This window comes from Vulpes lagopus, chromosome 12, assembly GCF_018345385.1.
Source record: "Vulpes lagopus strain Blue_001 chromosome 12, ASM1834538v1, whole genome shotgun sequence".
In the NCBI taxonomy this organism is placed as follows: domain Eukaryota; kingdom Metazoa; phylum Chordata; class Mammalia; order Carnivora; family Canidae; genus Vulpes; species Vulpes lagopus.
The window spans coordinates 14,862,396-14,884,221 of NC_054835.1; the positions used below are offsets into that span (position 1 = coordinate 14,862,396).

Genomic DNA, 21,826 nt, shown 5'->3' on the forward strand with positions numbered 1-21,826 from the left:
AAAGCTACATTTTCATTTTTAAAACTCTTACATTAAAAAACAAGTCCCCAGATTATAACGCACGTGCTCTCACGTTAGGATTTGGCTTGTTACCACGCCCCTTCCTTGTGTCAGGAGCTAACTCCAGGTTTCGCGATGGTTTTTCTTTCTTCAGACTTTGCTACAAGTCGCGCGAGAGTGGTTCGTCCAATCACGAGCCTGGGTGGTTGCCCAACATGGCGGCGCGCTAGGAGCGTAACATCTGCGTTTCTAGGCCCTTCGTTCTGCTGGTGGTTTAACTCTGGAACTATAGGGGCCTACTCCAGACCAGCACCTGGAAGAAACTTTGACTTTAGATGTGAGTCCTTTAATATCTCTCGGGCGGGTTGAGAGGTCATTTAACCGATGTATGGGCCACGTTTCTTATTCTCGGAGTTCTGGGCTGGTGAGGTGCTGACTTGAGGCCTAGGGAAACAGACCACATGGGTGAGTGAATGGGTTAGATGAGTGGGTCTGCGTGTGTGCGCGCACGCGGTGGAGAAGGGTAATAGTGGTGCGGTGGATGGGAGGAGATGGCACCTAGAATGGAGACTAGAGTTGAAGTAGGAAAGACCCCAGGGGCTGAGGAGTTTTAGAGATACGAAACTGAGGCAGAAGACTGAGTGGGTAAGATGAGCGTGTGGGAGGAGGTGGAGAAATGGCAGTGGTGGAACTAGAGGAAAAAGTCGGCCTTATGAAGGAATGCGAGGAGAGAAAACGGAGATTGGGGTTGAACTGGGAGAGATCTATGCAAAAGAAATAAGTTAGAAGCGGAAATTAGAATTCGAAGCGGAATTTAGACTCTTGTGTTAAGATAAGTGGTAGTTGATAAGGATCAGGAGAAAACAAGGAAACAATAGCATGGGGATGGCAAAGATCGAAGAAAGTCGAAATCAAGAGTGTACTGCTTTTGCTTTCTGGACTGACTCGGGGAACCCAGAAGAAAAAGCTCCAGCCCTAACTAGGGCTGATCCTTTTTGAGTGTCAAGCTGAGGACAAATTACAAAGAATGATGTGCTGTGTTTCAGTGGCTTGGGATGGTGAAGAGTTTCATCATGTTTTCAGTCAAGTACTTAACAAATACTTGCTCTCCCAGGCCCTAATTTAGGCGCTGGAATATCGAGTGAACAAGATAGATAAAATATTTTCCCTCATAAAGCTTACTGGCAGGGCAGATTTTTAAAAGTAAGTAAATGCTGTATATGGAATGTCAGATGAGTAAGTTCTGTGTAGAGGACATAAACTCTTAAGGGAGAGGAGTGTGTTCACTTCTAATTGTTCACTCACTGCATTAAGAAAAGGAATTAGCCATGCCTGGTAGCGCATGCTGCTCTTGATCTTGAGGTCATGAGTTCAAGCCCCCCATTGGGCATAGAGCTTACTTTAAAAAAACTTTTTTTTAAGGGCAGTGAGAAGGTGAGGTTTTATCAAAGGTCTGAACAAGGTGAGGGTACTTTGTATGTATCTATATGAGGGAAAAAAAGTCCATACAAAGTATAAAATCTTCTAGGCAAGAGTGTGCCAGATTTGATTTAAAAAAAGGGGGGGAGGGGGACCAATGTGGCTAGATAAGAATGAGCCAGGAAGAGAAAAGTAGATTAGGCCAGAGAGATGGAGTGAGTGTTAATGCCAGGTAAGAGTTGACACTCAGTTAAATTCTAAGGAATAGGATAGATTTAGCTAAGATCCCATTGCCTGCATTTAGAGGTTGGTTAGCAGAAAAGTGGCTTTACTGACTGTCCTATCTGTTCTGACCAGAAAGGTTGATTAATGTAGGATATAAATTGAATCTGCCATATCTATAATTTATTCCACATATGTTCAAAGTATCAGTGTGTACACTGATGTCATCTATGCAGTCTTTAGAATCTTAATGTGCTGCAGAGCCCCTAACATACCAAGTGTCTGTAGAAATTACTGTTAGAATACTTTATTTTGTTATTGTTTTCCAGAATCACAAGAAAGGAAAACATTTTCCTTTTCAACTTCTGTCTCTCTCTTTTTTTTTTTTTTTTTAATTTTTATTTATTTATGATAGTCACAGAGACAGAGAGAGAGAGGCAGAGACACAGGCAGAGGGAGAAGCAGGCTCCATGCACCGGGAGCTTGATGTGGGATTCGATCCCGGGTCTCCAGGATCGCGCCCTGGGCCAAAGGCAGGCGCCAAACCGCTGCGCCACCCAGGGATCCCCAACTTCTGTCTCTTTTTAAAAGATTTTTAAAAGTAATCTCTACACCCGGGGATCCCTGGGTGGCTCAGTGGTTTAGCGCCTGCCTTTGGCCCAGGGCGCGATCCTGAAGTCCCGGGATCAAGTCCCGCGTCAGGCGTGGAGCCTGCTTCTCCCTCCTCCTGTGTCTCTGCCTCTCTCTCTCTCTCTCTATGTCTATCATAAATAAATAAATCTTTAAAAAAAAAAAAAAAGTAATCTCTACACCCAATGTGGGACTTGAACTTACAACCCCAGGATCAAGAGTTGCATGCTCCACTGACTGGGCCAGCCAGGCACCCCTTTTTCAAATTTTTCATGGGGGCTGATTCTTGTTCTTTTATGCTGCCCTCTTTCTTGGTTGTTTGTAAGGATATGTTAATGTTAGGAAATTATAACTTGTATATAGTGAGTTTCTGTGAAATGTTAGGGGCAAAAGGTGGTAGGTTAGTATGCTGAAAAACTTCCAGGTGACTATTAATTCCCCTAAATTCTGAATTATTCATTCACTCAACAAATATTTATTGTATGCCAGTTGCTAGAGTATACAGTGAAGAATAAGATGGATATGGTTGCTGCCTGGGAGGTGGGGTGGTGGACAGGACAGACAAATGTAAACAAAAGAGCTTGGAGGGAAAGCATAGAATCCTTTGAAAGCATACAGAGTGGGCATCTGATTGGATATGTGATGTCAGAGAAAGCCTACCTGAGAAAATGATGCTTAGAGTGTGATTTGAAGGACTAATGGGCTTTCACAAGGAGAATGGATGGTGGGAGGGTGAAGGGAACCTTTTAGGCAATAAGAGTAACAGATGGTGGGACAGATTATTATGCAGCAGAGAAAATGAAAACAAAAGTATGTCTGGAGCATAGTGGCAACAAATGAGGTTGGAGGGATATGCAAGGCCTAGATTACATATGCCTTGTTGATAATTTTGGACTTTATCAGCCTAATAGTTTTTAGGAAGCCACTGAAGGAATTTATCAAGGACCCCAGTTTTTGCATGGGGGGAGGGAGGGAAGGCTTGTCTGTTAGGTGAAAAGTGGATGGCAGAGGCAAGAGTAGTTATAGAGAGATCAGTTACAGGCTATTATGGTAATCTAAGAGAAATAATGATCTGGGGTAGAGTTGTGGAGTTGTGACAGAAATGGGTAGGGTCAAGAAATAATCAGAAGGTAGAGAATATTCAGGACATGGTGTGTTTGGAATGGAGAAGATGGGGTGGAGAAGGTGCTAATGATTTCTGGCCTGAGCACCACAAGAAAGGTATGGTGTTATTTGGTGAAATAGGAATGATAAAAAAGGACCAGTTTGGAGTGGGTAGAGATGACTTAGTTTTGGACATTGTGCATGAAGTAGTTTTGAGCCATTCAAGTGGCAAGTTTAGTAGACAGTTGGATATATGATTTGGAAAGGTCCAGGATGAAGACAATTCTTTTTTGAAAATGGTTGTTAAATTTTCAATATAGAAGATGATAATTTGCAAGTGACATATCCAGTAAGGGGTCAATATCCAAAATATATAAAGAATTTAAATACTCAGCACCAAAACCCCAAAATAATCCAATTAGAAAATGGGTAGAGGACCTGAGAAGACATACAGATGGCCAACAAACACATGAAAAGGTGCTCAACATCACTGACCGTCAGAGAAATTAAAACGAAAGCCACAAGGAGATAACAAGTGTGTTGGCAGGGATGTGGAAGAAAAGAAACGCTCCTGCACTGTTGGGAATGCATTTTGGTGCAGCCACTGTGGAAAACACTACAGAGCTTCCTCAAAAAATTTAAAATAGAATTACCATTTTGGGTGCCTGGGTAGCTTAGTTGGTCAAGTCCCCAATTCTTGATCTCAGCTCAGGTCTTGATCTTAGGGTTGTGAGTTCAAGCCCCACACTGAAAAAAGAATTACCATCTGCTACAGTAATTCCATCACTAGGTATTTACCTAAAGAAAATGAAAACACTAATTCAAAAAGATATATGCATTCCTATGTTTAAGGCAGCATTGTATACAATAGCTAAGATAAGGAAGCCACCCAAATGTCTATCAATAGAAGAATTGATGAACAAGATATAGAGAAAGACAAATACCGTATGATTTCACTCATGGATTTTTTTTTTTTTTTTAAAGATTTAAGATTTATTTATTTATGAGAGAGAGAGAGAGAGAGAGGCAGAGACACAGGAGGAGGGAGAAGCAGGCTCCAAGCCAGGAGCCTGATGCGGGGCTTGATCCTGGGACCCCAGGATTGTGCCCTGGGCCAAAGGCAGGCGCTAAACCGCCGAGCCACCCAGGGGTCCCTCACTCATGGAATTTAAGAAACAAGTAAAGATAGGAGAAGGAAAGGAAAAATAAAATAAGATAAAAACAGAGAGGTAGGCAAGTAAGAGACTCAACTATAGGGAACAAACAAGGTTGCTAATGGGGAAATGGGTTGGGAGGATGGGGTAATTGGGTGATAGGCATTAAGGAGGGCACTGGATATAATGAGCACTGGGTGTTATATGCAACTGATGAATCACTAAATTCTACCCCTGAAACTAATAGTACATTGTATGTTAACTATTGAATTTTTTATAAATATCTTTTTTTAAAGATTTTATTTATTTATTTATGAGAGACATGGAGAGAGAGAGAGAGAGAGGCAGAGACACAGGCAGAGGGAGAAGCAGGCTCCATGTAGGGACCCCGATGTGGGATTCGATCCCGGGACTCCAGGATCACGCCCTGGACCAAAGGCAGGCACCAAACCGCTGAGCCACCCAGGAATCCCCTATGTTGAATATTTTTTAAAAGGGGTGTCTGTGTGTGTGTGTGTGTGTGTGTGTGTGTGTAATGGACTATTACTCAGCTATCAAAAAGTATGAAATCTTGCCATTTGCAACAACATGGTGGACCTAGAGGGTATAATGCAAAGTGAAATAAGTAAGCAAAGAAAGACGTATACCATATGATTTTACTCATGTGGAATTTAAAAAACAAAACAAACAGAAAGGGAGACAAGCAAAAAAAAAAAAAAAAACCCAGACTCTTAAATGTGGACAACAAACTGATGGTTGCCAGAGGGGCAGTGGGTAGGTGGTGATGGGTGAAATAAAGGGGATTAAGAATACACTTACCTCGATGAGCACTGAGGAATATATAGAATTGTTGAACTGTTATATCATACACCTGAAATTAATATAACACTGTATATTAATTATACTTGAATTAAAAAATTTAAAACCTTTTTCTTTTTTTAAAAAAGATTTATTTGTTTATTTATTTATTTATTTATTTATTGAGAGAGAGAGAGAGAGAGAGAGAGAGAGAGAGGCAGAGACACAGGCAGAGGGAGAAGCAGGCTCCATGCAGGAAGCCCGACGTGGGAGTCGATCCCAGGTCTCCAGGATCACACCCTGGGTTGCAGGCGGCGCTAAACCGCTGCGCCACTGGGGCTGCCCAAAACCTTTTTCATTGTAGAAAGCTGTCAGAAAAACTTTCTGACATAGAGTGTTAGCAGATCTATTACTATGTCAATAAAGCCTACAAAGGAAGGGTGCTCATTGCTAGGAGACTTTATAATAGGGGATGTGACTTAATTAAGGGGATTAGGGAAGGAAAAACTTTCCTAAAGAAGAGATGCTTGAACTGTAAGGATGAGTAGGAATTCATGAGATGAAAAGGAGGAAAGAAATCACAGACAAAGGGAATAAACTAAAGACTGGTTTGTCAGTGTGGAGAGACAGAAGAGCAACAGGAGGTGTGACTCAAAGTGATGGTGAAAAAATAGGTAAGGACACATCATGCCTGGGCCTATGATCAAGTGATGGTTTTTTTTTTTTTTTTTTTAGATTTTATTTATTTATTTATTCATGAGAGACAGAGAGGGAAGCAGAGACATAGAGGGAGAAGCAGGCCCCTTGCAGGAAGCCCGATGTGAGACTCGATCCCAGATCCCAGGATCATGCCCTGAGCCAAAGGCAGATGCTTACCCACGAGCCACCCAGGCGTCCCTGATTTTTGTTTTTAATCTTAACTATAGTTTTGAGCAAGTGGGCCTCATTATAGACATAATGAGATTTGTATTTAGGAGATAATCATTGCAAGGTGGGAAAAGGAAATTGAGAGAGTAAGAGTGAATTCAGGGTGACCAATAAAAAGGCTGTTGTAGCAATCCAGGCTATTCTAGCAATCCAGATATTGGTGGATATAGGGAAAAATAAGTGGATTTGAGAGGTATTTAGCAGGTAAAATCCACATGATTGTTGATTTGTTGGGATATGAAAGGTAAAGAACTATCAGGTGATGCCTAGGATTCTGGCTTACATAACACTGTTTAGATGAATGTGCCTTATTAAAAAAAAAAACAGCAGAAAATAGAGAATGATATAAGAAAGAAAATACAAACCACCACTCAGCGATAGGCATTAAGATGTTTTTTTTAAATTACCAACTGCATAACTTACTAAACCACTACAATCAATGGCTTTTCTTCTAGTTTTATGTCTTGCCATAAACGCGTTTACTTTTTTTTCCTTTTTGTAATCTGGAAGAAGACCAGATTGTTTTCATTTGGTTTTAGCTACCTAGGGATGATAAGACTGAAATTTATAAAATAAAAGATATAGATAGATAGATAGATTTTGTTTATTTATTCATGAGAGAGACAGAGAGAGGCAGAGACACAGGCAGAGGGAGAAGCAGGCTCCATGCAGGAAGCGTGATGTGGGACTCGATCCCGGGACCCTGGGATCACATCCTGGGCTGAAGGCAGGCGCTCAACCGCTGAGTCACCCAGACATCCCTAGAAGGAATATTTTGAAACATTAGTGACTTTATGGTGTGCTACCAAATAGTCTGTATAAGACCCCTGTAAAAACTAACCTCTATTAGTTCTTGGCTGTAGATTTTACTGCCTTTTGACCCTTTGATGCTTTCAAAAAGAATAGTTTCTGGGGCATGTGGGTGGCTCAGTGGTTGAGCTCCCTGCAGGGATCCTGCTTCTCCCACTGCCTCTCTCTGTGTGTCTCATGAATAAATAATAATAATAATAAAAGAACAGTATCCTGTTTTCATGGTTTTTAAAAAAAAGTCATGTATGTTTTTCAAACTGTGATAAAATATACATAACATAAAATTTACCATTTTAAGCATTTTTAAGTGTGCTGTTCAGTGGCATTAAGTACATTCACGCTGTTGTGTAACATCCCTACTGTCCATTTCCAGAAGTTTTTCACTATCCTAAACAGAAACCCATTAAATAATAACTCAACATTCCTATCTCCTCTGAAAACCCTGGTAATCTCTATTCTGCTCTTTGTATGAATTCACCTATTCTTGGTACCTCATATGAGTGGGATAATACGATATTTGTCCTTTTGAATGTGGTTGATTTCCCTTAGCATAATGTTTTTAAGATTTATCCATTATTGCAGGGTATATCAGAATTTTATTCTTTCTTACGGTTGAAGGACATTGCTTTTTTTTTTTTTTTTTTTTTTTTCTGAAGGACATTCCATTGTGTGTACCACATTTTGCTTATCCATTTATGGGCACTTGCAGTTGTTTTCTAGTTTTGGGCTGTTGTGAATAATGCTGTGAACATTGATGTGCAAATACCTGTTTGAATCCCTGCTTTCAGTTCTCTTGGGCATATACCTAGGAATGGTTTTGCTAGATCATATGGTAATTCTATGTTTAATTTTTTTTTTTAATTTTTATTTATTTATAATAGAGAGAGAGAGAGAGGCAGAGACATAGGCAGAGGGAGAGGGAGAAGCAGGCTCCATGCACCGGGAGCCCGACGTGGGATTCGATCCCGGGTCTCCAGGATCGCGCCCTGGGCCAAAGGCAGGTGCTAAACCACTGTGCCACCCAGGGTTCCCCTATGTTTAACTTTTAAAGAACTGTCAAACTTTCTGTAGCCATTGTATACATTCCCACCTGCAATGCATGATGGCTCCGATTTCCTAATATCCTCACCAATACTTATCTTTTGATTATAGCCATCCTACTGGGTATGAAGTGATACCGTGGTTTTGATTTCCATTTCCCTAATGATTTAGGGTGATGTTAAACATCTTGTGCTTATTTGTTGTGTACATTTAAAAAATATAACTTCTGCTTTCTCAGTTGAGTGGCAAAAAATGTTGGCTCTAACTATTGACTTGGCAACCACAGCTTTTTCCCATTAATGTATTTTTTGACTAAATATGCTTTTTTCCTTTTTTTCTTTTTAAAGATGGCTCTGAGTAAATCAATGCATGCAAGAAATAGATACAAGGACAAACCTCCTGACTTTGCATATCTGGCATCCAAATATCCAGATTTTAAGCAGCATGTTCAGATAAATCTGAGTGGAAGAGTGAGGTAGGTAATAGATAATGAATTCTTAATACTGTATTATTCTAGTGTAATCTGAATGGACACAGGGTAGTGGAAAGCATACTGGACTGATAGTATACCTGAATGCTAATCCTGAAATTTCTCATCAGATCTTGGACAAATCACTTAACCCATCTGGGTTTCATCTTTTTTCTTTTTTTTTTCAGATGGGGGAAGGGGAGAGAGAATCTTAAGCAGGCTCCTTGCCTAGTGCAGAGCCCTACACAGGGCTTGATCTCACAACTCTGAGATTATGACCTGAGCCAAAATCAAGACTCGGATGCTTAACTGACAGAGCCATCCAGGCACTCCTGTTTCATCTTTTTAAGCTATAAATTGAGAGGATTGGACCAAATGCTTTTAAGTTTCTTTCTGGCTTTAAGAAAACTTGATGTCCAAATTTTTGCTTAACCAATAAAAATCCCAGAGTAAGTGCAGAAACATTGGGATTGGACTCTAAAACATGGTGCTGATGAGGATCTAGAGTCCTTTTTATCTATCTATCTATCTATCTATCTATTTTTTTTAATTTTTATTTATTTATTTATTTATTTATTTATTTATTTATTTATTTATTTATTTATTTATGATAGTCACAGAGAGAGAGAGAGAGAGAGAGGCAGAGACACAGGCAGAGGGAGAAGCAGGCTCCATGCACCGGGAGCCTGACGTGGGATTCGATCCCGGGTCTCCAAGATCGCGCCCTGGGCCAAAGGCAGGTGCCAAACCACTGCGCCACCCAAGGATCCCTATCTATCTATCTTTAAGTTTATTTATTTATTTATTTTTTTAATTTTTTTTTTTTTTTTATTTTTTATTTATGATAGTCACAGAGAGAGAGAGAGGCAGAGACACAGGCAGAGGGAGAAGCGGGCTCCATGCACCGGGAGCCCGATGTGGGATTCGATCCCGGGTCTCCAGGATCGCGCCCTGGGCCAAAGGCAGGCACCAAACCGCTGCGCCACCCAGGGATCCCTATCTTTAAGTTTAAATTAGAGTCCTTATTTTAAGCATGTAGGTAGGAAAATAATAACCAGACATCAAAACTGAGTTCAAAGATACTATTACTTAGGATGTCAATAAATTTAAACTTAAGTTTAATTAAGGGGCGCTTGTGTGGCTCAGTTGGATAAGTGATTCTTGATTTTGGCTCAAGTCATGATCTTGGTGTTGTGATATTGAGCCCCGTATAGGGCTCCATGCTCAGCAAGGAGTCAGCTTGTCCCTCTTCATGTGCTCTTCCCCCTGCTCATGTGCTTGCTCTCACTCTCTCATAAACTTTTTTTTTTTTAAAGTTAAATTTAGTTAAAAAGTTGATTTTTAAAAATTAAAATAATGTGAATGCTTTGGGAAATGGCAAATATGACAATGGTATGAGAATAACTGATTTCTGTGTTATACCTTTAAGAAGGGCATCTTTAACTACATTCTTAAACTCTGTGGGGAGTTATTGGCTGGACATTCCAAGCCTTCCTGAGGAAAGATGAGGTGATTCAACTATGAGGAGGAGGAGGAGGAGGAGCAGGATTGTGGAGAAAAGGGCAGGTAAGGAATAATAGTATCACAGGGCTTGAAGCATTTTATTTTTTTTAATATTTTATTTACTTATTCATGAGAGACACAGAGAGAGAGAGAGAGAGAGAGAGAGAGAGGCAGAGACACAGGCAGAGGGAGAAGCAGGCTCCATGCAGGGAGCCCGATGTGGGACTCGATTCTGGCACTCCAGGATCATGCCCTGGGCCAAAGGCAGGCGCTAAACTGCTGAGCCATCTAGGCATCCCAAGGGCTTGAAGCATTTTGATGACCTCTTCCTACTAGCAGTCTCCCTATAGCTTTAGAAATAGAGGTCCTAAGGCAGGATTTAACTTCAGGGGCAAGATAGCCTAGAAATCATATAAAAGTTTAAAAATAAGTATATTTATACTCATTTTTCTGGGAGATGATCCTTAGTTTTCATCAGATTCTGAATCTGTCTCCCTCCTCTCCCAGTACACAAAGGTTAAGATGTAATGCCCTAGAACTATGGTTTCCAAGCTTTTTTGTCTACTCAGTTAAAAGTTGAGGAAAGTTCCATATGTGAATGCTTGTACAACTGACTGTGTTACTGTGTTAAAGACATTAGAAAACATAATTGAAAGTAGAAATTAAACATATTTAAATAAGAGATCTAATATTTTCTTTGCATACTCTAAGGAATTATTTTCAGCACCTTACTTTGGAGAAAACCTTAGAGGGATTGAGTTAGTATTTCTCTTTGTTTAGGTCGTCCCTACCATTGTTCTTAAATCTTTGTTCTATAGTTACGTGTGTACATTTTTTTTTTTTTAAGATTTTATTTATTTATTCATGAGAGACACAGAGAGGCAGAGACATAGGCAAGAGGGAGAAACAGGCTCCATGCAGGGAGCCCAATGTGGGACTCGATCCCAAGTCTCTAGGATCACTCCATGGGCTGAAGGCAGCGCTAAGACGCTGAGCCACCCGGACTGCCCCATTCCTCCTCCTACTTGCTCGCTCGCTCTCTGTCTCAAATAAATGAAATCTTATAAATAAATAAAATACCCATCCATGGCAAAAATGGGAGTCGAATGACATATAGAAAATGGTGGTAAAACTGCAGCCTGCAAAGTTCTAAATAGCATACTTAAATAATGTGTGTTTGAGGATATTTATCCTACAGCTGTTTATAACAAGAAAAATTGGAAATAATCTAAATATCTATTATGTAGGTACTTACAGTGCAGTTCCATGGAATATCTTTGGGCTTCTAGAATGAGTGTACTTGTAGATTATAAAACGTAATTTTGTTTCAAGCTAAAACCAAAGTGTCTGCTGATTGCTCTGCATAGAAAGGAACTAGAAGGTTATGAGTTGTGATGGTCAAACACATTGATGTTGCTTTTGTAATAAGTAAAAGTAAGATTTTTTTTTTTTTATGATTTTATTTATTGGGTGCCTGGGTGGCTTATTTGGCTAAGCATCTGCCTTCGGCTCAGGTCATGATCCCAGGATCCTGGGTTCCAGTCCTGCATCGGGCTCCTTGCTCAGTGGGGAGTCTGTTCGCTCTGCCTTTCCCCTGCTCATGATCTCTCTCTCTCTCTCAAATAAATAAATAAAATCTCTTTAAAACAGAAAAAGAGGGACACCTGTGTGGCTCAGCCATTAAGTGTCTGCCTTCAGCTCAGGGCATGATCTCAGGTCTGGGTATCGAGTTCTGCATCAGGCTCCCTGCGAGAAGCTTGCTTCTCCTCCCTTTGTGTTTCTGTCTCCCTCTCTGTGTCTCTCATAAATAAGTAAAATCTTTTAAAAAATGAAAGAAAGAAAGGAAGGAAGGAAGGAAAGAAAGAAAGAAAAGAAAGAAAAGAAAGAAAGAAAGAGAAAGAAAGAAAGAAAGAAAGAAAGAAAGAAAGAAAGAAAGAAAAAGAAAGATTGTTTGAGAGCACAAGCACATGTGCATGACTGAAGGGGAGGGACATGCTGAGCAGGGAGCCTGGCATGGGGCTCCATCCCAGGGTGGGATCCTGACCTGAGCCAAAGACAGACATCTAACCAACCGAGCCACCCAGCTGCCTCAAAGATTTTATTTACGAGAGAGAACGCGGGAGAGCAAGAGCAGGAGGAGGTGCAGAGGGACAAGCAGACTCCCCATTGAGCATGGAGCCTGATGCTGGGGTCCGTCCAAGATCCTGGGATCATGACCTGAGCGGAAGTCAGATGCTTAACCAACTGAGCCACCCAGGCGCTCCTAGGCAAAAGTAATTTTAAATTTTTTGCAGGATAAAACAAACTTGTTTATGAAGAGATAGGAAGAGGATGAGGCAAGCTTGAGGAGAGCCTTCTCTTCTTTTTTTCTTTTTTTTAAAATAATTTTTAAAAATAATTTATTTGAGAGAGAGTGAGTGAGTGAGAGCGAACACAAGTGGGGAAAGAGGGAGAGGCAGATTCTCTGCTAAGCAGGGAGCCCGATGTGGGGCTTGATCCAGGCCCCTGGGATCATGACCTTAGCTGAAGGCAGACACTTAACTGACTGAGCACCCCAGGCCATAGAGCCTCCTCTTATTTCTTTAAGGATGGAAGCAATAGGGCAGCCCTGGTGGCGCACCGGTTTGGCGCCACCTGCAGCCTGGGGTGTGATCCTGGAGACCCGGGATCAAGTCCCACATCGGGCTCCCTGCATGGAGCCTGCTTCTCCCTCTCCCTGTGTCTCTGCCTCTGTGTGTGTCTATGAATAAACAAATAAAATCTTTAAAAATAAAAAATAAAAAAAAGGATGGAAGCAATATAAGATTATTACTATTTTTTTGCAATATAAGATTATTAATAGTTAGCAGGGAAGCATATTTAGAAGGAATCTAGCTGCTCCTAGGCATTATGTCCCTTCCAGTTTATTTAATGAAGAGTTGTTGATGATTGCATTGATAGAATGTTTATTTTTTATAATGGCTTTTTTTTTAAAAAAAGACTTTACTTATGAGAGACACACAGAGAGATAGGCACAGACAGACAGAGGGAGAAGCAGGCTCCATGCAGGGAGCCTGATGTGGGACTTGATCCTGGGTCTCCAGGATCATGCCCTGGGCTGAAGGCAGCGCTAAACCACTGAGCCAACTGGGCTGCCCTATAATGGCTTTTTATTTAATTCCATGAGATGTATTAAAAAAGAATGCCAAAATATAAACCAGCTAATGATGGAAAAGGAATATCAGATAAAATGGTAGACCTGAGATGGATCAAAGTGTCATTTATTTGCTCAGTTCTTAAGCAGGGAGTGGTGTGGACAGAGGAGACTCATTTCTGAGTCAGTCATCCTAAGGACCAGTCAGTCTTGAGGGTGCCACATAGTGGCTCTAGAGGTTTTAGATTATTTTCTTAATTTTACTGAGACTGAATTTTCTCATCTGAAAAAGAGGGATAAAAGGACATACTTTGGATATTTGTCATAAAGGTTAGTGATAATGCATGTAAAGTGACATAGACACTTAGCAAATAAATAGGTACTCTGACTATTGTGTCTGGTGTAATAGATAAAGTGACTAGGATTGCCTGTGTGATCTCCCTCCCTGTTTTTTCTCTCTGCAGCCATCACTGCTTTGTTGTAATCATACCATGGCAACTAGGTTTTAATTTGTACTTTTTTCACAGTAACCAGCCCCATGGAGATACCTGCAATTTATTTGAGCCCTGTCAGTTGAGTTTGGATAGAGTATGACACTTAATGGATTTATTTTTATTTTTATTTTTTTTTGGATTTATTTTTAAACCAAAGACCCAGCATTGAAGGGTTTTGTCATACATTAAGATTGTACCTTTTTAACTCATCAGTGAAGATCTAATTAATAAAAACCAGTGTCAGAAAATTAGGTTGGGCCACTTTAGCCTTTATTTTTGTTACATGAGGTTCAGTCTCTGTGTTAGAATGGTTGTTATTTTAACCCTAGGTTACAGAATGTATCCTTCCAAACTCCATCTATAATATAGTGATAAGTATTCATCAGGAGCAGAGCAGGAGTCATTCTGGGGAAATTGGACATGATCCTGTTGACAATAGGCTATTTTGTGAAGCTCGTTGTGTTAAACAACAAAGATTTGATGGAATAAATTGCTAATTTCCACGTGAGAGCTAATTTTAGTTCCTGTGATCTCAGAAATGAGAATGAAAAAAGATCTTGCCTGTGTTCAGGATTTTTTAATGTCCCAGAGTGCTACTGTGACCTAGATATTTAACTAGTAGAGCTGGATGACTAGACTTTGTCCTACAAAAGGATTTCCAACCCTCAGATTAGTGTCTGTGTTTTCTTCGAAGTAAGATAATGAATACCTGCTTTGTTAACAAAGTCTAAGAATCAGCTCTTCATAGATTATTTTCAGTTTCTTTAATTAGATTAGCCTCTGCTTGATGTCTCGTACATTTTGGTGATTAGAATGTAGTTCCTTATTGGGGTGCCTGGGTGGTTCAGTAGGGTAAGCATCTGACTCTTGATCTCAGCTCAGGGCATGATTTCAGGGTCATGAATTCAAGCCCCTTATTTGGGCTCCACACTGGACATGGAACCTACTTATTAAAAAAAAAAGGATATAGTTCCTTATTAATAAATTGTATGCTGTAGTCCGTCAATTAATGTATTCGTATTTTTTAATAACAAGAATTGTTTATATAAACAACTCTGTTTGAAGGTCCTAAGAAAACATTAATTAAAGTGCTGTTTCTCTTGCTCCAGATGTTTCACAAAGCTATGTAATTAATGCTTAAGCTGCAGTACTGTCTTTTGGTGATTGTCGTCACTGTAGGAAATATCTTGGTTTGGTTTCCAACAGAATCATCCTTCTTTCATGGAAAAGTATCCTGAAACCATGGGCCTGTTATCCTTTTTTGGAAAAGGGGTTCCTGTTTTTTGAAATTATACAGACATCATTAAACCCTTAAATTATAGAAATATATCCTTCGTAACTACATTTATGGTAGTAATGTTGCATACATAAAAGAAAAAAAAAGGCACCGTTCTTCCACCTTCAGAAGATCAAATTGCTTTGTGTTCCTAAGTCTTTTTCCTTATGCATATATAGTATTTTTTGTGATTGTAATTTTGATATGGATAAATAATAGGACTTTTTTAATCCCCTTGACATTTTAAGCATTTTCCATATAGTTATAAACCTCTGTTATGAAGATTGATATTATATAGCAGGTATTCAGATAAAAATATGAGGAGAATGGAGGTGTCTGCCCTACTCACCCACTCGCCCATTTGCATATCCAGAAGTGGCTCTTACCCTTCAATACTTTTTTAATGCATTTACACACATGGGATCGTTTTTGTTTGGTTTTGGATTTTTGGTGGTGTGTGTGTGTGTGTGTGTGTGTGTAAGAATATGATCAAAATGTACACACATGCTTTTATTCAAATACTTTTTTACTTTTTAAGATTTTACATATTTGGGGCACCTGGGTGGCTCAACGGTTGAGCGTCTGCCTTCAGCTTAGGTTGTGATCTCAGAGTTCTGGATCGAGTTCTGCATCGGGCTCCCTGTGGGGAGCCTGCTTCTCTTTGCCTATGTATCTTCCTCTCTCTTGTCTCATGAATAGATAAATAAAAATCTTAAAAAAATTTTTTTTTACTTATTTATTTGACAGAGAGAGAGAGAACCAGAGAGCACAAGTGGGGAGAACAACAGGGGGGGTAATGGAGAGGGAGAAACAGTCCCGATGCAGGACTCAATCCTAGGACCCTGAGATCATGACTTGAGCCCAAGAGACACTTAACTGATTGAGCCACCCAGGTGCCCCCAGGATCTTTGTTTCTGTATGATACTGTGATCTAATTGCTTATTTGACCCTTGGGATATTTAAGTTAAAAAAAAATTTAAGGGGGAATGCCAGGGTGGTTCAGTCATTTAAGTGTCTGACTCTTGATTTCGGCTCAGGTTGTAAGATTGAGCCCTCCGTCAGGGTCTGCACTAGACATGGAACCTGCTTAAGATTCTCTCTCTGTGGGCAGCCCCGGTGGCACAGTGGTTTAGCGCCCCCTACAGCCCGGGGTGTGATCCTGGAGACCCGGGATCGAGTCCCATATCGAGTTCCCTGCATGGAGCCTGCTTCTCCCTCTGCCTGTGTCTCTGCCTCTCTCTCTGTGTGTGTCTCTATGAATAAATAAATAAAATCTTAAAAAAAAAAAAAAAAAGATTCTCTCTCTCTCTCCCCCTCCCTCTGGCCACCTCTCTCCTCTTTCTGTCCCTCTCTAAACAAAAATCAGTTGTGGAGAAGTATGAGTTGGTGGAAAACACAACAAAAGACCATGGGTCTGCTTTTGGTTTTGTTCAACAAATTATTATTCATAATTTGCACTATTACTATTATTACTATGTTCTAATCAGATCTGGCATGTGGATCCCATACTCTCCCCTCATCTTAGGAACCTTAGTTAAGTTTCCCTTCTAATTATTTAATCTCTATCAGCTGGCTTTTTCTCTTTGACTTTTAGAAATTTGAGATATAATTCACATATTATAAAATAATTTTATTTTAAAGATTTACCTATTTATTTGAGAGAGAGAAAGTGCACACACATAGTGGGGAGGGATAGAGGAAGAGAGAAACCCAAGCAGATTCTGCACTTGGCGCAGAGCCTGACATGGGGCTTGGTTTCACAACCACGACGCAAGCTGAAACCAAGAGTCAGATGCTCGACCAACTGTGCCACCCAGGTGCTCCTAAAATCATTATTTTAAAATGTACATTTCAGTTCTTAATATGTCACAGGGTTGTGCAAGCATCACCACTAATTCCACATTTTTTGTCACCTCCAAAAGAAAACTATTCATCAGTCACTTCCAACTCCTTCCCTTCTCTTTGTAGCCTTTGGCAACCACTAATCTGCTTACTTTCTCTACATATTTGCATGTTTTGGACATTTCGTATAAGTGGAATCATAATATGTGATCTTTGTGATTTTCCATTGACTGTTTTTTTTTTTTTTTCTTTTTAAGATTTTATTATTCATGAGAGACCCAGAGGGACTCCAGGGTCTCCAGGATCAGGCCCTGGGCTGAAGGTGGCGCTAAACCGCTGAACCACCTGGGCTGCCCTCCATTGACTTTTAAAGTCTTCAGTTAAAAAATTACTAATAAAATCTCTCCATCAACCCTACCATTTCCACTGCCCCATCTCACTTCCTCCCTTGCACCACTCAACTTCTTGAAGAATGTTTTTGCCATTTTTCCCTTCATTTTTCCCACACCATTCTTAATCTTCAGCTCATTGCAGGGTGGTTTCTAATTGAAAAGGTCTCCAGTGGTCTTGTGTCACTAAATGCAGTTTTGGTTTTCATTTGACTTTTGAGAAGCAGGTTACTTTACAATGACACTGTTCTTTATGGATACCCTCTTCCCTTGGCTTCCTTGGCACTACACTTTTCTTTTACCCTTTGTGTCTCCTTGCATTGCTTCCTTGTAGTGATTGTATATACTACCATTAAAGGAGTCTTCAAGGCTTAGTGCAGAGCTCTCTTTTCTTCTAATATTGTATTTTCCCCCTAAACTTTCTCATCACTCCGGGGCCTCATTTGTCCGTTTGCAAATAACTCATACCTTTGTTTCCCTAGATGAATTTTCTGGCCTCTATACCTAGAGATTGCTGCTTCCTTAGTATCTGCTTGAATGTCTCCAATTCAGCTCCGATTTGTGATATTTATCCTAGAAAATGATTCTCTTGTCAGAGTACCCAATTTTAGTGAATGTCACTAGTGGTCTATCCTGTTGAATAAGCCAGATTTCTAGGGAACTTCTATGAATACATGCTTTCTCACTTCACATACAAGTCCATTACCACATCTTGTAAATTTTCCTTCCTGAATATCTCTTAATTCTTTTTACTTTCTGCTATCTTTGCCACTGCCACCTTTATCCAGCTTCTTAACTCATGTTAATGCAATGTTCCTTTCCTCCAATTCTTTGTTAATTTTTATTCTTCTCTCAGTTACTAGCACGGTTACCTTTTCTGACTTTTCTAAGGTAGTTCCCACTAATTATGTAGGTTTCACAGCACCTTGTACCTATCTTACAGCATTCATCACAGTGACAATTTTACACGTATTTGAGTGATTCTACCAGACTGTCATTGTCAGGAAGGGAGAGAGCATGTCTGTATTTGCATATGCAATATCTCTAGCATTTTACGCAATGTCTAGCACATAGTTGATACGTGATAAATGTTGAATGAATAAAGGAATAAATGCCCATTGTCACAACTCCATATAACTCAATTGAACAAAGTGCTCAAAGAGAGTGAAACATTTTTTTAAAGATTTTGTTTTTTAAGTAATCTCTATACCTAGTGTGGGGCTCATACTTAGAACCCTGAGATCAAGAGTCACATACCCTACCAGCTAAGCCAGCCAGGCAACTCAGGAGTGAAACATTGTTGTACTTCATCTTTAACAGTATAGGGGAGCCAAGTACCCCACCTTCTTAAAATAATTCCACTTTACAGTACAGCCTGTCAGCCTGAGTTGTTTATTGCCCACATAGGTTTTTTTTTTTTTATAAACTTTTTTTTTAAGATTTTATTTATTTATTCATGATAGTCACAGAGAGAGAGAGAGAGAGAGGCAGAGACACAGGCAGAGGGAGAAGCAGGCTCCATGCAGGGAGCCCGACGTGGGATTTGATCCCGGGTCTCCAGGATCGCGCCCTGGGCCAAAGGCAGGCACTAAACCGCTGCACCACCCAGGGATCCCTGCCCACATAGGTTTTAAGAATCAGGGCGATTTCATATAAAACTATGGTTTGGGGAATCCCTGGGTGGCTCAGTGGTTTAGCGCCTGCCTTTGGTGATCCTGGAGTTCCAGGATCGAGTCCCACACACACTCCCTGCATGGAGCCTGCTTCTCCCTCTGCCTGTCTCTGCCTCTTTCTCTGTGTCTTTCATGAATAAATAAATAAAATCTTAAAAAAAAAAAAAAAACCCACTATGGTTTGTTGGTTTCCTTTGAAAATTTTAGAGATCTGGCAAAACGACTGGCAAACTCACTTGACATTAATTACCTGGAACTAGTGGCGATTATACCCTTTGAAATGGCCATTTGTGTCATCTGGCGTAATGCTATTAAAAGTGTGGTATTGAGCTGGTGGCTGGCTCATCAACAAACAGTTGGTTACTGTCTACAGAGATTAGGACCTTGTGCTACACGTTTAGATTCAACAGACATTTCTGTGGTTGAATGACTTTCTTCAGTGTGCTGATTTACAGGCTCGCATGAGCTCTGTATCTTGTTAGGGACTGGCATATTGGGTAGCACCATGTAAATATTTGAGTTTGCAATCTCTGATGTTCATAATTTTATTCAAAATGCCAGTGCAAAGTAACATTTAGAAGTTGTGGGACAGTAATTATGTCACGTGAAGGTGCACCGCTGTTACTGTTACACTGTTAAAGGTAGTACTGTTCAAGTTTATTTTTTTTATTTACTTTTTTATTTTTTTAAAGATTTTATTTATTCATTCATGAGAGACACAGAGAGAAAGGCACAGGCACAGGCAGAGGGAGGAGAAGCAGGCTTCTGCAGGGAGCCCGATGCGGGACTCGATCCCGGGACTCCAGGATCACGCCCTGGGCCAAAGGCAGGCACTAAACGGGTGAGCCACCCACGGATCCCTGTTCAAGTTTATTTTATAAGCTATCTAGGCTGTTGAGTTTCTTTGATAGAAAAATTGTGACTTTTTACGTTTCAGATTTTAAGGTTTTGAACATAGACATTATATTAGGACAACTCATTTGTCTGCTTAGCAGTAAAGCTTAATAAATTAGGCTATTGTTATAGAATAAAGGATGTGAATTGATTTGAATGCCTTAGTGTGGTACTCAAATGTGAACTTTCCATGTGTAAAAATTTTATTCTTATTTCTCTGTCATTGAAGGAAATGGAGTTGGCTCATCTTTTTCACAGGAGTAAAATGTAATATTCTTATTAAAATTAAAAGTAAAGTTTTTAGGGCAGCCCGGGTGGTGGCTCAGTGGTTTAGTGCCGCCTTCCACCCAGGGCGTGATCCTGGAGACCCAGGATCGAGTCCCATGTCGGGCTCCCTATGTGGAGCCTGCTTCTCCCTCTGCCTGTGTCTCTGCCTCTTTCTGTGTGTGTCTCTCATGAATGAATAAATAAAAATTTAAAAAAAAGTAAAGTTTTTATAGATTTAATACTCCCTCTTTTTTTTTTTTTTTTTGCTACATCATTATCTTGTTGAACCTGACGTTGTACTGCTTTTAATTGAGGAAGAAATACAAAGGTAATGCAAGTCCTTTTTTTTTAAACTGATTGAGGCAATTGCTGTGCAATCGAGTGAAGCAGAAATGTGTTTATGGTTGCTTGCCCGTGGACTAATTATCAGCCCCCACAAATAACAAAATTAATATGTATCTACTTAGATGTCTAGGAAAGAGTTAATTCCCCTTTAAATAGGCTTAATATATATATTAATGATATATATTTATTTATTCATGAGAGAGAGGCAGAGACATAGGCAGAGGGAGAAGCAGGCTCCCTGCAAGGAGCCCGATGTGGGACTCGATCCCAGTTAATATATAAATGAGACTTTTTATTGCTAGCATATATTGATACAATAGAATTTTCCTTATACTGTTTTGTAGAAACTGGTCTTTAAAAGCTCACCAATCTCCACCTAAATGTAAAGGGATTATCACCTTTTTTTTTTTTTTTTTTTTTTAATTTTTATTTATTTATGATAGTCACAGAGAGAGAGAGAGAGAGAGAGAGGCAGAGACACAGGCAGAGGGAGAAGCAGGCTCCGTGCACCGGGAGCCTGATGTGGGATTCGATCCCGGGTCTCCAGGATCGCGCCCTGGGCCAAAGGCAAGCGCCAAACCACTGCGCCACCCAGGGATCCCGGATTATCACCTTTGAAATTACTATCCTCACTTGGGCACCTAGCTGGCTTAGTAGCTAGAGCATGTGACTATTTTTTTTTTTTTTAAGATTTTATTTATTCACGAGAGACAGAGAGAGATAGAGAGGGAGAGGCAGAGACATAGGCAGAGAGAGAAGCAGGCGCCATGCAGGGAGCCCCATGTGGCACTCAATCCCGGCACTCCAGGATCATGCCCTGAGCTGAAGGCAGACGCTCAACCGCTGAGCCACCCAAGCATCTGAGAGCATTTGACTCTAGAACTTAAGGTCATGAGTATGAGCCTCAAGTTGGTATAGAGTTTACTTTAAAGAAAAAAGGAAGAAATTACTATTCTCCTGACTACTCTGGCATTTTGTATTTCTGACCATCCCGTGCAGTTGCTTCTTCATGTCATTAAATACTTTTTATCCCCCCTCAAAATTGATGGTTATCTAGTGAAAGGTAATGCCTTCGGTTTTCTCTTTTCCTTACAGTTGGCTGGTATACTTTTACTTAAACTTTTATTTATTACTGGTTTTATCTTAAGATTTTTTTTAAGATTTTATTTATTTATTTATTCATGAGAGACACAGAGAGGGAGAAGCAGGCTCCCTGCAAGGAGCCCGATGTGGGACTTGATCCCAGATCCCGGGATCGTGACCTGAGCTGAAGGTAGCTGCCCAACTGCTGAGCCACCCAGGCCATCTCTTAAGATTTTATTTTTAAGTGATTCTACACCCAGTATGGGGCTTGAACTTAGAACCTCGAGTTCAAGGGGAGTCGCATGCTCCACCAACTGAGCCAGGCATTCTCTGAAGCCAATCTTTTTACCCTG

At 40.3% G+C, this 21,826-nt stretch overlaps 1 protein-coding gene across 1 annotated transcript in view; it reads left to right on the forward strand.

Moving 5' to 3' along the window:
- Positions 1-200: 200 nt before the first annotated feature.
- The window catches only part of METTL16 (methyltransferase 16, N6-methyladenosine), a 72,998-nt gene continuing 51,372 nt past the window's right edge, over positions 201-21,826 (forward strand). Inside the window, exons 1-2 of the mRNA XM_041726997.1 lie at positions 201-337; positions 8,453-8,580. Of these exons, the coding sequence (XP_041582931.1) occupies positions 8,453-8,580 (128 nt within the window). The 5' untranslated portion in view covers positions 201-337. The remainder of the gene's footprint in view (positions 338-8,452; positions 8,581-21,826) is intronic.